We start from the raw sequence: 15459 nt of genomic DNA, 5'->3' as shown, positions 1-15459 counted from the left end.
GCTGACAACCACAATTAAGATCATTGTTAGGCTAATCGCCGACAACATACACTCAGACGTTGTGAATGAACTACCTGAAAATATATAATTATAAGGGGATAAGAAGACAGTTGTCATACAATTAATTTACAATTTCACTATTGAGGTCAAAAGCCAAAAAATAAATTCAACTAGGGACAATCTGGAGTAGTGCTATCGCACTTCATATTTATTACATATTATATATGTATGTAGTGAAAGTGCTATCGCTAAACCATATAAACATTAAAAGCCCTAGCTCCATTGACAAATGACATGAAATACATTAGACTTGACAGGGGATGTTAGCAAGAATTGAATTGAAAATTTCGTAACTCACCTTCCCGAGCACAAGATAGATTCCTGCCTAATTTTCGTGGACGAGGACCTGTTTCACCCAACCAGCAACGAAGTATTTATAAGCCTCCAAGCTCTTAAAGTTTTTCAAACTTTCGTGAGAATAGGCTGATTTTGTGTGGACAAGATAGTTGTACAGTTCAGGCTAGCTAGCAGATGTCAGGCAGAGACGGCGAAGACAGCGGGTCGAAAAACATCGATTTAGGCATCAAATATGGATCTGGCGAATGGATAAACTGAAGCTTTTCCACATAACGCCTTTTATGCAACACATCCAATGAGTTTACAGCGTCAGATAACACCGGGGCTTCCATGAATTGCTCTATAACTTGCACGACTAATTGAAAACAATGAGAACAGGTCTAAAAAATACGGACAATATGGCGGCCGGATACAGCAACACGTCATTTTGTGACATAGGTGAGTAGGGTCTATAGCAATACAATTTTCTGTGGGCCTTGCAAAATCAGTCAAAATCCAGTAAAACGGCCAAGAGAAAAGGGCCTTGCTCCGGTGAAAATGGCTGGGAGTGAATGAGTTAAAGAGCAATTTAGTGCTGCAACGATTAATCGATTAACTCGAGTATTCGATTCGAAAAAAAAGATTCGAATTAATTTTGCTGCTTCGAGTATTCGTTTAATTATTGTGGCTTTGTCATGGTTTATTTTGAAAGTGTTTGCAATCAGTTTTATTGATTTGAGTGGATACACTGCCTTCTAGTCTGCCTCATTTCACATGGCTGAATCCAGCTGCTCCATGTTAAGACCAACATAAGTTTTTGTTTGCGCGAATGTTTTTTTTTTTTTAATGTATTCGTAATTTAGTGTATGGGTATATTTAGCCGTTTTTTTTGTTGGAATATGTGTCTGAACCTTAACGTTTTATAGCATTTAAGCTAGCGGGCTTTTGCTATTTAAGTTAGCCAATTGTTCTTTTGTTGTACATAGATCCTTATTTAATTTTTTTAAACCGTTTGAGGCTCAGCTCAAGTATTTTAATTTTTTATGTTACTTATCCGATTACTCGATTATTCGACAAACTAGTTCATCGATTAATCGACTACTAAAATAATCGATAGCTGCAGCCCTAGAGCAATTGAAACCAATTTTTACCAAACAGTTTAAGTCAGGTGTGTGCCCAATCACTGATGACTGGTTTAAAGCTGCCCTGCCCACTATAAAACACACGCCTGGTAAGAATTGTCTGATGTGCATCATGGCTCGGTCAAAAGAGTTGTCTGAAGACCTGTGATCAAGGATTCTTGACTTGTATAAAGCTGGGAACGGATACAAAACCATCTCTAAAAGTCTGGATGTCAGTCAGGGAAGTTGTCTACAAATGGAGAGAGTTTGGCACTGTTGCTTGTCTCCCAAGGAGTGGCCGTCCACCAAAGATGACGCCAAGAGTTCAGCGCAGAATACTCAGAGAGGTAAAACAGAACCCAAGAGTGTCTGCTAAACACTTCCAGAAATCACTGGCACGGTCCAATATCTCTGTGCACACATCACCTATATGTAAAACTATGGCTAAGAATGGTGTTCATAGGAGGAAGCCACTGCTGTCGCAAAAAAAACATTGTAGCTCGTTTAATGTTCGCAAAAAGGCACTCGGACACTCCACAGAAGTTTTGGCAAAATATTTTGTGGACTGATGAAACCAAAGTTGAACTGTTTGGGAGTAACACACAACGTCAAGTGTGGAAGAAAAATGGAAAAGCTCACCCACATAAACACCTGGTGGGGGGGGAGCATCATGATTTGGGGCCGTTTTGCTGCCTCAGGGCCACTTGCTATCATTAATGGAAGAATGAATCAAAAGGTTTTGCAGGAAAACCTCAGGCTGTCTGTCAGACAGTTGAAGCTAATAAGAGGATGGATGCTGCAACAAGACAATGATCCAAAACACAGAAGTCAATCAACTTCAGAATGGCTTCAAAAGAAAAAAATACACGTTCTGGAGTGGCCAAGTGCAAGTCTAGACTTGAACCCCATTGAGAAGCTGTGGCATGACCTAAAGACAGCGATTTATGCCAGATATCCCAGGAATCTGACTGAACAACAGCAGTTTTGTAGAGAAAAATGGGCCAAGATTAGTCCTGATCGATGTGCCAGACTGATCTGCCGCGACAGGAAGCGCCTGGTTGAAATAATTGCTGCCAAAATGGGGCCACAAAATATTAAATGTGATGGTTCACTTACTTATTTTTCCCCCATTCTGTCATTGTTTGCTTACTATCCTCATTAAAATATGAAAACCTATAAATGTTTAAGTGGTTTTAATTAAAGCAGACACTTTTTTCATCTGTGGGATTTTGACAAAGATCACATTTGATGGTGATTTTATGCAGAAATGTGACAAATTCCAAAAGGTTCAGATATGTTTCCATGCCACTATACCATCACATCGTACTTCGCTACTTGCATCCAATTTTGTCACGCTGTAGCTAAGTGTGGCTAAACTGATGAATTGAATCCCACGTGATCCAAATGTATTCGTCAATTGACCCTGAGGATATGCTGTCCATTACAAACCTGATGAATATTTGTCACCCAGCCGCTGGCAGGTACAAGGATGAAGGTGGGAGATTCCTCCCGGGATGCGGCGCGTGTGCGTTTAAGCGTGCGAATGTGTGTACGAGCCGGACGATGACGTGACGTCAAGTCTAGACAGACCATTTCACAGTCTGCTTTGATGCCACACTATGACAGCTGATGAAGAGGTGGTCCAAATACCCCACACTCATCGCAGTTGTTCTTTAGTCATGCCTGCCATGGCTGGATGTACAGTGGTTGATTTACCATATGCACATGCTGTGAATATTTTTATACAAACTGCAGGTCAACATGAGTAGTGCTTTTATTCTCATTCATTTGGCAGAGGCTGTGTTATGCTGACTGATAAGCACAAATGAAGAAAGCCACTTAATGTCTCAGGGGGAAAAAATGGACAAAAAAAACACATGGGTCAGGGTGATAAGTCGCCACATGACCCAAACGAATGGGCATAAATAACAGTAAATAAAAATGATCAATTATGAGGCGAATGAACACATATGAACTACACTAAAAATGTATAATGTCTTAATCAGATGATTTTTCTTAAAACTAACCAAATAATTTTTATATTGTTTTGAGTGTTAAAGACTAGTTAACAGATTAATGGCTCAGGTTATTCCCCTTTTTTAAAACAACACTAGGTAACTTTTCAAACCTTTATAAAATATTTTCATAACATTTGTGATGATACATCAATTGACAACTAGTTGAATGTCATTTCTTTTATATCTTGAGGGGGTCGTCAGTGGCATGGACACGCATGGCTGTCAATGGCATCGAATTACTTGGGCGCCAGGTCAATGGGCTGTTTTTGATCAATAATCACAACCACACAGGTTTTGCTGCCATTCAAAATGAATGGGAAATTTGGACGTACATAGCTGTCAATCGCATGTGCAAGGCTGTCAATGGCATCGATTTACTTGGGTGCCAATTTAGTGGCAATGGGCTGTTGTGGTAAATGGTAAAAAAAATCACAAAGACCTATGTTTTCCTGCCATTGAAAATGAATGGGAAATTTAGACGTACATGCCAGTCAATAGCATCGACTTACATATGCATCAGTGGAATCCAAGTACATAGATCTCAATAGAATCGACATACATGGCCATCAATGGTATCAGTGTACATGGGCGTCAATACAATGTAAATGCCAATGGAAATAAATCGAAAAATTGGACGTACATGGCCGTCAATATCATTTAATTAACAAATAAATCAATGAAATCCAAGTACATTGGCATCAATAGAATCGACATACATACATACTCAATCTTGGTCTCATCTGACCAAAGCACACGGTCCCAGGCTTCAACTGTGCTTTGGTCAGATGAGACCAAGACTGAGCTTTTTGGAACCAAACACTCTAAGTGGGTCTGGCGTGCCACGAAAGATGCGCATGCTGAAAAGCACCTCATACCCACTGTGAAGTATGGGGGTGGGTCAGTGATGCTGTGGGGCTGTTTTGCTTCCAAAGGTCCTGGGAACGTTGTTAGGGTGCATGGCATCATGAATGCTTTGAAATACCAGGACATTTTAAATCACAATCTGTTGCCCTCTGCCCGAAAGCTGAAGATGGGTCGTCACTGGGTCTTTCAGCAAGACAATCCCTAAACATATGGCCAAATCTACACAGAAATGGTTCATCAGACACAAAATCAAGCTTCACCCATGGCCATCTCAGTCCCCAGACCTTGTTTTGTTGGCAAAAGGGGGTTGTACAAAGTATTAACGCCTGGTGTGCTAATAATTGTGACACACATTATTTGATGTCAAATAATTATTTCTTTATGTGGGATTTTTTCCCCACTGAATAAATGCACTTGTATCGAAGGTTGGATTTTTCTCTTTTTTTCCATTAAGGTCCCATATTATTTGAATTTTTAAAAATTATTAGAAGTTAAAAAACACATCTTAACCAGGGGTGCCAATAATTATGGAGGGCACTGTACATGCCCGTCAATGGCAATGACATTTTCACAGAAGCCAATCTTAATGAATGGGAAATTTGGATGTACATGGCCGTCAATTGCATCGACTTACATATGTGTCAATGGAATTCAAGTACATTGGCATCAATAGAATCGACATACATGGCCGGCAATGGCATGGACGTGCAATGGCCTCATTGGCATCTGTGAACATGGGCGTCAATGCGATGTAATTGCCATTGGAATTGAATGGGAAATTTGGACGTATATGCCTGTCAATGGCATGGACGTGCATGGCTGTCAATGGCATCGACTTACTTGGGCGCCAGTTGAATGTCAGTGGGCGGTTATGGTAAATGGTCAAAAATCACAAGAACCGGTTTCCCTCCATTGAAAATAAATGGAAAATTTGGACGTACGTGGCCGTCAATGGCATTGACTTGCATATAGATCAATGGAATCCAAGTACATTGGCATGAATAGAAACAACATACATGGACGTGCGTAGCCCTCATTGGCATCTGTGAACATGGGCGTCAACGCAATGTAAATGCCATTGGAATTGAATGGTAAATTTGGACGTATATGGCCGTCAATGGCGTGGACGTGCATGGCTGTCAATGGCATCGACTTACTTGGGCGCCAGTTGAATGTTAAAGGGCTGTCGTAGTAAATAGTCAAAAATCATAAGGATCTATGTTTTCATGCCATTGAAAATGAATGGGAAATTTGGACGTACATCGCTCTCAATGGCAACCCATTAGAAATGAATGGGACTGTTTTTGGTAAATTCTGTAAGCAACTTTTATGCCATTTACCCTCTTGTCATTTTTGACAATTACACAAGTTTTGTAATTTGGTCGAAAATTGTAGAGTTAGATGCATTTTAAAACATGTTTTCTTACAAAAAATTACATGCAAAGCTACCATCAATTAAAAGGGTCACCTGTGAGACAACTGTTACTTCCCCTCCACAATAACGAACCCGCACACAGTCTTTGACCCAAACCAAAAAAAAAAAAACCTCTTTGGAATCCCCTGCTAATGTGCTTTGTCCTAATTTGGTAGCGTTGACGCCGGTGGTCCCAAAGTGCCTCTTTTGTATGTACTGTACTTGTGTTTTATCTTCTTAGTAGGCCAGACCGGGTGAAGCCTTCAAACAACACACGTGAGAAGCGTGTGGAAAACAACATAACTCATAACACGTTCAACAAAACAAGGCCTGCTGGTAAGGAGAGCGCCAATTTGCCCGTCGCCTCGGGCTCCCTTTAAGGAAAGGGCAGGTGCTGCCGTCGCCTGTTTACGTTTCTGCACCTCGAGATCCCGCATCTGCGCTCGTTAACCCGCTTCCTCGAGTGCCGCGCACTTCCAGGAATCGTGGCGTTTAGATTGTACGGAGCCGCGCGACAAAAACATCAACAGGTCTGACGTCTGTTCGCAAACGTAAGCACGTGTGTGAAACTGCGCGTGACGCTACTGCCATTTTTTTTTTTTTTTTTTACAAAAGCATGGGTGATTTCTAGGTCGCTCGTTTAACTCATTTTGCGCCATTGAAGGAGCTAGACTTCCAAATCGTTTTGAGTAGTATTGCCCCGATACCTGGCTGTGCAGTATCGGCCGATACCGATAGTACAACCATACCACTTGATTTGAAATTTTTAATATACAGTGGGGAGAACAAGTATTTGATACACTGCCGATTTTGCTGGTTTTCCCACTTGCAAAGCATGTCGAGGTCTGTAATTTGTATCATAAGTTCTCTTCAACTGTGAGGGACGGAATCTAATACAAAAAAAACAGAAAATCACGTTGTATGATTTTTAAATAATACATTTGCATTTAATTGCATGAAATAAGTATTTGATACATCACAAAAATCGAACTTAATATTTGGTACAGAAACCTTTGTTTGCTATTACAGATACCAAACTTTTCCTGTAGTGCTTGACAAGGTTTGTACACACTGCAGCAGGGATTTTGGCCCACTCCTCCATGCAGATCTTCACCAGAGCCTTCAGGTTTCGGGGCTGCTGCCGGGCAACACGGACTTTCAGCTCCCTCCTAGGCATGTGCCGGTTTGAGATTTTGACGGTACGATAACCATGATCAAAAATACCGCGGTTTTACAGTATCACGGTATTGCAATTATAGCTCCAAAATGTGTTATTTTGAGAGGTATGGGTTAAAAAACAAAACAAAACAAAAAAAAAAACTTTTTTTCCTGGATTTTTTTATTTTTCAGAAAATATTTGCAAATTGGAACATGAATTTATGTTAAAATATATAAATAAACAAAAAATATTTTAAATAAAATTAAAATAAATAGAACTTATAGACTACCAACAGCCACAGTTCAGGTTGCTCAAGATTGGAGCAAGAACTAAATTAATTGCTATAAAAAGGTAAAAACACCTCTAAATAAAATTGAAAAATATTGACTGTACTTTTTTTTCATTTGTTTTTTTTTAGGGGGCAAAAGCTCAAGTTAAGTTTCGCCATTTTCAGCCACTGTGTCAACTCTAGTCTACATGTCATGCCTTTTTGTTAAAAAGATGCAGAATTCATAAGTTGATAAGTTAAAAATGGATAAGTTAGTTAAAATGTGAATTTTGTTGTGTAAAGGTTTCATCTAAAAACACTGGGAGTGAGACCTCTGCTTGTCCAGCGAGCGTACATTTGTGCTTAGGGCAAGATCATCTGTAGCAATTAGCGATCCTTGATGTTATCCCTTTTCCTTCATTCAAGCTTGTTTCTCAGTGGCCGTGAGATTTATAACCTCGACGAAGTTGCTCTCCCAGCTAAGACTAGGCTAACATTCGTCTTTTTAAGTTTTTAGTTAATTTGTATTTTGAATTTGAAAGGAAAATGTGTGTTTTGTTTTTGGCGAACTTTTCATGGATGACTTCCTCACATTCTGTTGTGTTTGTGCTAATGAAAGCTACTCACACGTGTAAAATACTATTGTACAACGTTTTAAAACTGTATATTTCAGTTACCATGATTTGAGACCTCCATAAAGTCAAGAAAAGTACGCCTTTTGTTTGGAGTGTTTCTTTTTTGGTGGTTAGCAGAATAGCGTCACTGACACACACGCATCAACAACCGGAGAGGGAGGGGTGAGCGCTGCCGCTCCAAGATACTTCTGGCTGCATTTTTGATACTTGTAAAATAGCGAATACCGTACTACACTATGACGGAAAATTTTTGTGGTTTTGAAACCGTGACGTTTTTATACCACGGTAAACCTTGAAACCGGTAACCGGCATGTGCCTACTCCCTCCATAGATTTTCTATCTGGTTCAGATCTGGTGACTGGCTAGGCCACACCAGGACCTTAAGATGCTTCTTACGGAGCCACTCTTTAGTTGCCTTGGCTGTGTGCTTTGGGTCGTTGTCATGCTGGAAGACCCATCTTCAGGGCTCTCACTGAAGGAAGGCGATGTCAGCCAAGATCTGGCGATACATAGCCCCATCCATCCATCTTGCGTGTGCTGTAGGATTTTAATCCATGACAGCGTAATGTGTTTCCGATGGTTTTCTTGGAGACTGTGGTTCCAGCTCTCTTCAGGTCATTGACCAGGTCCTGCCGTGTAGTTCTGGGCGGATCCCTCACCTTCCTCATGATCAGTGATGCCCCACGAGGTGAGATCTTGCATGGAGCCCCAGAACGAGGCAGATTGACCGTCAACTTGAACTTCTTCCATTTTCTAGTAATCACTTTTCTAATAATCGCTAAAACAGTTGTTACCTTCTCACCATGCTGCTTGCTTATTTTCCTGTAGCCCATCCCAGCCTTGTGCAGGTTTAAGGGGAAAAGATATCGTCATAGCACACACCTTATAATTGTTTGCATTAGTCTAACACATATATAAACCAACACATACATATGGTACAGGTTCTCGTAGGCACCGTCTAACTGTTTGCATTACTCTAACACACGTAATATAATTAATCAGGAAATAGTATCATTTTCATATTTACGGTAGGACTACACTACTAATATAAAATAAATAGCACACCATAGTTTAATGAGAAGAAATAGAAGAGATACACAATGCCGTCTTATCACAAGATTGACGCACCAACTCTTGCAATCAGCTCTCCCAGCAAACTCCAAGGACAAAGCGCTTTGTCCTAAAACAAGTACAGCCAGCCCGGACAGCAAAGTTGATCGCGGGCGTCCCAATCCACGCACGAACCTAACCCGCCCGAAACTGGCCACAGAGGGGAAGACCCAAAAGCAAAGCCCAGAGACGCCTTCGACACGGCCCGCTTCAGCAAAGACTTTAAAAAGACTGGACACTGAGATAACACAGATTTTTGCTACTCGGAAACATGTAGCCTTGTTTTGGATCCAGAATTGTCCCTCCGTCGTCTGTTTTTGCCTTGTTTTTACCATTGTCGACGAATAAATTGTCAACCTGTTTTCGGTGAGTGTTCTTCAAGCTTTTGAAACATGGAGTCAGTACAAAGGGTTAAAATAATAAGAGGACGCGCGAGATTCGGCCTTCCCGGCGGGCGCGCGTGGGGCAGCGTCAGCCGAGCGGCACTTGTTTTGGCTGGTGCTGTTCCCGGTTGCGTCGGGGCCGGGGGGGCGAATTTCAACAAGGTCTATTATTTTATCCCTGATGTCCTTACACAGCTCTTTGGTCTTGGCCATTGTGGAGAGGTTGGAGTTTGTTTGTTTGAGCATGTGAACAGGTGTCTTTTATACAGGTAACAAGTTCAAACAGGTGCAGTTACTTCCGGTAATGAGTGGAGAACAGGACGGGTTCTTAAAAAAGAACTAAGAGCCGAAATATTTACTAGTTGGTAATGTATCAAATACAGTGCCTTGCAAAAGTATTCGGCCCCCTTGAATCTTGCAACCTTTCGCCACATTTCAGGCTTCAAACATAAAGATATGAAATTTAATTTTTTTGTCAAGAATCAACAACAAGTGGGACACAATCGTGAAGTGGAACAACATTTATTGGATAATTTAAACTTTTTTAACAAATAAAAAACTGAAAAGTGGGGCGTGCAATATTATTTGGCCCCTTTACTTTCAGTGCAGCAAACTCACTCCAGAAGTAAAGTGAGGATCTCTGAATGATCCAATGTTGTCCTAAATGACCGATGATGATAAATAGAATCCACCTGTGTGTAATCAAGTCTCCGTATAAATGCACCTGCTCAGTGATAGTCTCGGGGTTCTGTTTAAAGTGCAGAGAGCAATATGAAAACCAAGGAACACACCAGGCAGGTCCGAGATACTGTTGTGGAGAAGTTTAAAGCCGGATTTGGATACAAAAAGATTTCCCAAGCTTTAAACATCTCAAGGAGCACTGTGCAAGCCATCATATTGAAATGGAAGGAGCATCAGACCACTGCAAGTCTACCAAGACCCGGCCGTCCATCCAAACTTTCTTCTCAAACAAGGAGAAAACTGATCAGAGATGCAGCCAAGAGGCCCATGATCACTCTGGATGAACTGCAGAGATCTACAGCTGAGGTGGGAGAGTCTGTCCATAGGACAACAATCAGTCGTACACTGCACAAATCTGGCCTTTATGGAAGAGTGGCAAGAAGAAAGCCATTTCTCAAAGATATCCATAAAAAGTCTCGTTTAAAGATTGCCACAAGCCACCTGGGAGACACACCAAACATGTGGAAGAAGGTGCTCTGGTCAGATGAAACCAAAATTGAACTTTTTGCCCACAATGCAAAACGATATGTTTGGCGTAAAAGCAACACAGCTCATCGCCCTGAACACACCATCCCCACTGTCAAACATGGTGGTGGCAGCATCATGGTTTGGGCCTGCTTTTCTTCAGCAGGGACAGGGAAGATGGTTAAAATTGACGGGAAGATGGATGCAGCCAAATACAGGAACATTCTGGAAGAAAACCTGTTGGTATCTGCACAAGACCTGAGACTGGGACGGAGATTTATCTTCCAACAGGACAATGATCCAAAACATAAAGCCAAATCTACAATGGAATGGTTCAAAAATAAACGTATCCAGGTGTTAGAATGGCCAAGTCAAAGTCCAGATCTGAATCCAATGGAGAATCTGTGGAAAGAGCTGAAGACTGCTGTTCACAAACACTCTCCATCCAACCTCACTGAGCTCGAGCTGTTTTGCAAGGAAGAATGGGCAAGAATGTCAGTCTCTCGATGTGCAAAACTGATAGAAACATACCCCAAGCGACTTGCAGCTGTAATTGGAGCAAAAGGTGGCGCTACAAAGTATTAACGCAAGGGGGCCGAATAATACTGCACGCCCCACTTTTCAGTTTTTTTATTTGTTAAAAAAGTTGAAATTATCCAATAAATTTTGTTCCACTTCACGATTGTGTCCCACTTGTTGTTGATTCTTGACAAAAAATTCAAATTTTATATCTTTATGTTTGAAGCCTGAAATGTGGCGAAAGGTTGCAAGGTTCAAGGGGGCCGAATACTTTTGCAAGGCACTGTACTTATTTCATGCAGTTAAATACAAATTTATGATTTAAAAATGATACAATGTGATTTTCTAGATTTTTGTATTAGATTCCGTACCTCACAGTTGAAGAGAACTTATGATACAAATTACAGACCTCTACATGGCTTCCAAGTGGGAAAACCAGCAAAATTGGCAGTGTATCAAATACTTGTTCTCAACACTGTATATGGCGGAAAACACAGACAAGACTGAAAAAGAGATTTCTGCTCTTGCACTCCTCTTTAAAATAAACTGCTGTATTTTAAGCCAAAAGAACGGTTGTGTTCGATAGAACAATATGTACAGTGTATATATACTGCCATAGCAGATTCATGGCGCATTAAGCCCCCGAACTATTTTTAATTTGTCCGTTTTACCCTAGAAATCCCCGTTTACAGACGTCAAAAAATAACTGTCAATTGTCAAAAATAACTGGTGACCATTCAGAACTTTACTAACAAAGCCCTGAACATGACTTGTATGGAAGGCACTAGTTCATCACTCTAGTTACCTCATTGCTCATGATTTTTTCTTTTTTTTTATCGTTAACAAGCGCTTTACAAAGGGGCCTTAAATAACTCGTCACAACGCCAACTGGCGACAATTCAGACCCCAACTCACATTCGCTAACTTTACTAGCAAAGCCCTGTGTGAAAGGCCGTTAGCACGAGGGGCTAACGAGGCGGTGAAATATCGAGGACTATCTAAAGTCAGTTATCAAGAAATTAAGAGAATACTTGTGTATAGACACCATTACAAGCGCAGGAATCGATCGCACGACATGATTGAATGATTTATGAAGACTATTATAGGCCATCACTCAAACTTTTAGCTTTAAGAAGTTAACCATTTTTGACATTAATCCCTTACCTTGCCGCGATTTTCCAACGGGTCCGGGCGAGAAGCTGGGATGGAGAGGGGTTTTGCTTCCTCATTGCTGATTGGTGATAACTGTGCTCCCGTCTCTCACTATTTTCAGTCATTTGTTGTCACGAGAAGAGAGTGGCGGTGATAGGTCTAAGTCATCGGACTAGAGTGTAGTTTTGAGCGTGGACTACGGTTTTGATGTTAACGGTTTCACTCGCATGATGACAGCCCCCCCCACCCCATTTTTTTTCTCCTCGGATCTACGTGATTCAGAAGAATGACCCATTTTGATTTCAAAACGGTGAAATTTCGCCAAAAGGTGGCAAGTTTGCATGCCTGCAATTAGAAAAAAATATTCGAATTAAACTTGTCAGCTTCGAGGATTCGTTTAATTAAAGTGGCGTTGTAATGGTTTGTTTTGAAAGTGTTTGAATTTAGTTTTTTTTTTTGGGTGGATACACTGCCCTCTAGTCTGCCTCATTTCACGTGACTGAACCCAGCTGCTCCTTGTTAAGACCAGCTAAGTTTTTGTTTGAGCTAATGTTTTTTTTAATGCATTTGTAAAGTAGTTTAGCCGTTTTTGTCTGAATATGTGTCTGAACCATTTGTTAAGAGCATTGTAAACATACAAAAAAAAAAAGTTTGCGTTTTATAGCATTTAAGCTAGCGGCCTTTTGCTACGTAAGTTAGCCAAATGTTCTTTTGTTGTACATAGATCCGCATTTTTTTGTTGTTGTTTTTAATACCGTTTGAGGTTCAGCTCAGGTATTTTATTTTTTTATGTTTCTTATCCGATTACTCGATTATTTGAACTAAGTAGTTCATCGATAAATCGACTACTAAAATAATCGATAGCTGCAGCCCTAGTTCCGTTGTTGTTGTTTTTTTAAAAGAGTGACACCTTTTTAAAATGATATATGGCTTCTTAGCGGGAGGATATTGATAACCTTTTGGGCTACAACATATTGCGATTAGGGCTGTCAAAATTATCGCGTTAACGGGCGGTAATTAAGTTTTGAAATTAATCACGTTAAAATATTTGACGCAATTAACGCACATGTCCCGCTCAGACAGATGTAAATGACAGTAGAGTGAAATGCCCACTTATTAATTGTGTTTTATGGAGTTTTGCCGCCCTCTGCTGGCAATTGGGTTCGACTGATTTTATAGGCTTCAGCACCCATGAGCACTGTGTAAGTAATTACTGACATCAACAATGGCGGGCTACTAGTTTATTTTTTTGATTGAAAATTGTACAAATTTTATTGAAACGAAAACATTAAGAGGGGTTTTAATATAAAATTTCTATAACTTGTACTAACATTTATCTTTTAAGAACTACAAGTCTTTCTATCCATAGATTGCTTTAACAGAATGTTAATAATGTTAATGCCATCCTGTTGATTTATTGTTATAATAAACAAATACAGTCCTTATGTACCGTATGATGAATGTATATATCCATCTTGTGTCTTATCTTTCCATTCCAACAATTGATTTTACAGAATATATATATAATTTACAGAAAAAATATGGCATATTTTACAGACGGTTTGAATTGCGATTAATTGCGATTAATTACGATTAATTATTTTTAAGCTGTAATTAACTCGATTAAAAATTTTAATCGTTTGACAGCCCTAATTGCGATATATCATCTTTTCGATATATTGTCACACCCTTAATTGTGATATAAGATCCTAATGACGATAGATCATTTGATATTGTTTTGACGATTCAGATCTTCATATCGTACAACGCTGCTGGTATTTGCCTATATCCATCCATACATCCATCATCTGCCGCTTAATCCTGGGTCGGGTTGCGGGGGCAGCAGCTTTATTGTTTTATTAGAAGTTGTTTTAAAAAAAAAATGTGTAAAGTCCATTTATAAACTCATTTTTCTTACCTCCGAGTTCCTTTACATTCAAGATGGCGTTGGGAAATGGCACTGCTTTGATGCTAAAACCTGAGGAGAAACACAAATGTCATTTAATTACAAATCAGCTTGGTTCGTTCGAGGAATATTCCTCAAATAATTCAAATTTAATCGTTCCTTTTTCTCATTGGTAAAGTATTTTTTACTGGCGGGCGAACGGGAAGATTGAAAACACATTTGCGTGACATAACAACAACAATATTTTGTGTGGTCCAAGTTCGAAGAAACAAAAAACTGAGAAGTGCGCTAACATGCACCGTGCGGTGCGACTTGAGCTTGCGGTCCGAACGTCTGGATTACGTCCAAATGATATCGCTTTCATTTTCAAGACATTTATTGGATTGCGACATGGTTTTTTTAAGAGCTTGACAACAGTGAAAAACTATGAAAGCAGACGTGGGTGGGAAACGGCATAACTTTTGATTTTTCCCGGTGGATTTTGGCAGATGGACACGGTGCTGACAGCTAACTGTCATTTGTAGAGAAACTTAACTGAAATAATTTTCTACTGAATAAACAAACTTTTTCCCCAGTCTTTGGCAGGTGCAGACTGAATTCCCTTCCTTTGAATGAAAAGAACATTTCTCCTGCGTTAAAAGGTAAACAATGACTAAATGTAAAATGGGATTTCTGCAACAGCTCAAACGCTGATTGCCGACAAAACCAGAGGAGGAAAGAGGAATGTCAGAGACCTTGAAGGATTGCATTACGTATATGGAAACTGGAGCGTCGACTACCTGGAGACTTGTGTGCTCACCACCAAGTGTCCTCCTCTAGACATACTTAACCCTTCATAGGGCACGCTTTCAACTAAAGTATGGAGCTGAAACGAATACTCGAGCAACTCGAGTCACTCCAGTTTAAAAACTGATCCGAGTAATTTTATTCACCTCGAGTAATTGTTTAATTTTGACAGCTCTAAGCATCACATTTTGCTCGGACTACTTTTAATGCGGGACAACACGCTGATGTCACGTGCGTAGAGGAAGAAGCAATTAAAAAAAAAAAAAACTTACCGCAGCCGACAGCCGCTACAAACGACGCCGACGTTGCTGAAAACTAGCCCGCAGCATGCTACAGCGGTAGCAGGTAGCATCTGATAGGTAGCTTCTCATAGATATCACATGTATGTTGTTGAACTAGATGCGAAATGACAGTCAGCGGCGTTAGTAAACAGTCGCCATCTTAAAGCAGTAGTGTGCTAAGCGCTAATAAATAAGATTAACGTTACTGTCACTCGCTCACGTAACGTTAGCCCTGCGGAGGGCTAGGTTTCTATTAATTATGACCACTGTTGATGCGTGGCTAACGTGTCTTACATACAGG

At 40.3% G+C, this 15459-nt stretch overlaps 1 protein-coding gene across 2 annotated transcripts in view; it reads right to left on the bottom strand.

Annotated features, from left to right (window-relative positions):
- Positions 1-15459, bottom strand: part of LOC130913267 (ADP-ribosylation factor-like protein 15) — a 258841-nt gene that overhangs the window by 143761 nt on the left and 99621 nt on the right. For both annotated transcript variants that reach the window (XM_057831732.1, XM_057831730.1), the window contains exon 3: positions 14104-14163. In XM_057831732.1, the coding sequence (XP_057687715.1) occupies positions 14104-14163 (60 nt within the window). The remainder of the gene's footprint in view (positions 1-14103; positions 14164-15459) is intronic.

This window comes from Corythoichthys intestinalis, chromosome 3 (genome assembly GCF_030265065.1).
Source record: "Corythoichthys intestinalis isolate RoL2023-P3 chromosome 3, ASM3026506v1, whole genome shotgun sequence".
NCBI classification, from domain to species: Eukaryota; Metazoa; Chordata; class Actinopteri; order Syngnathiformes; family Syngnathidae; genus Corythoichthys; species Corythoichthys intestinalis.
This window is presented reverse-complemented; position numbering and strand designations above follow the sequence as displayed.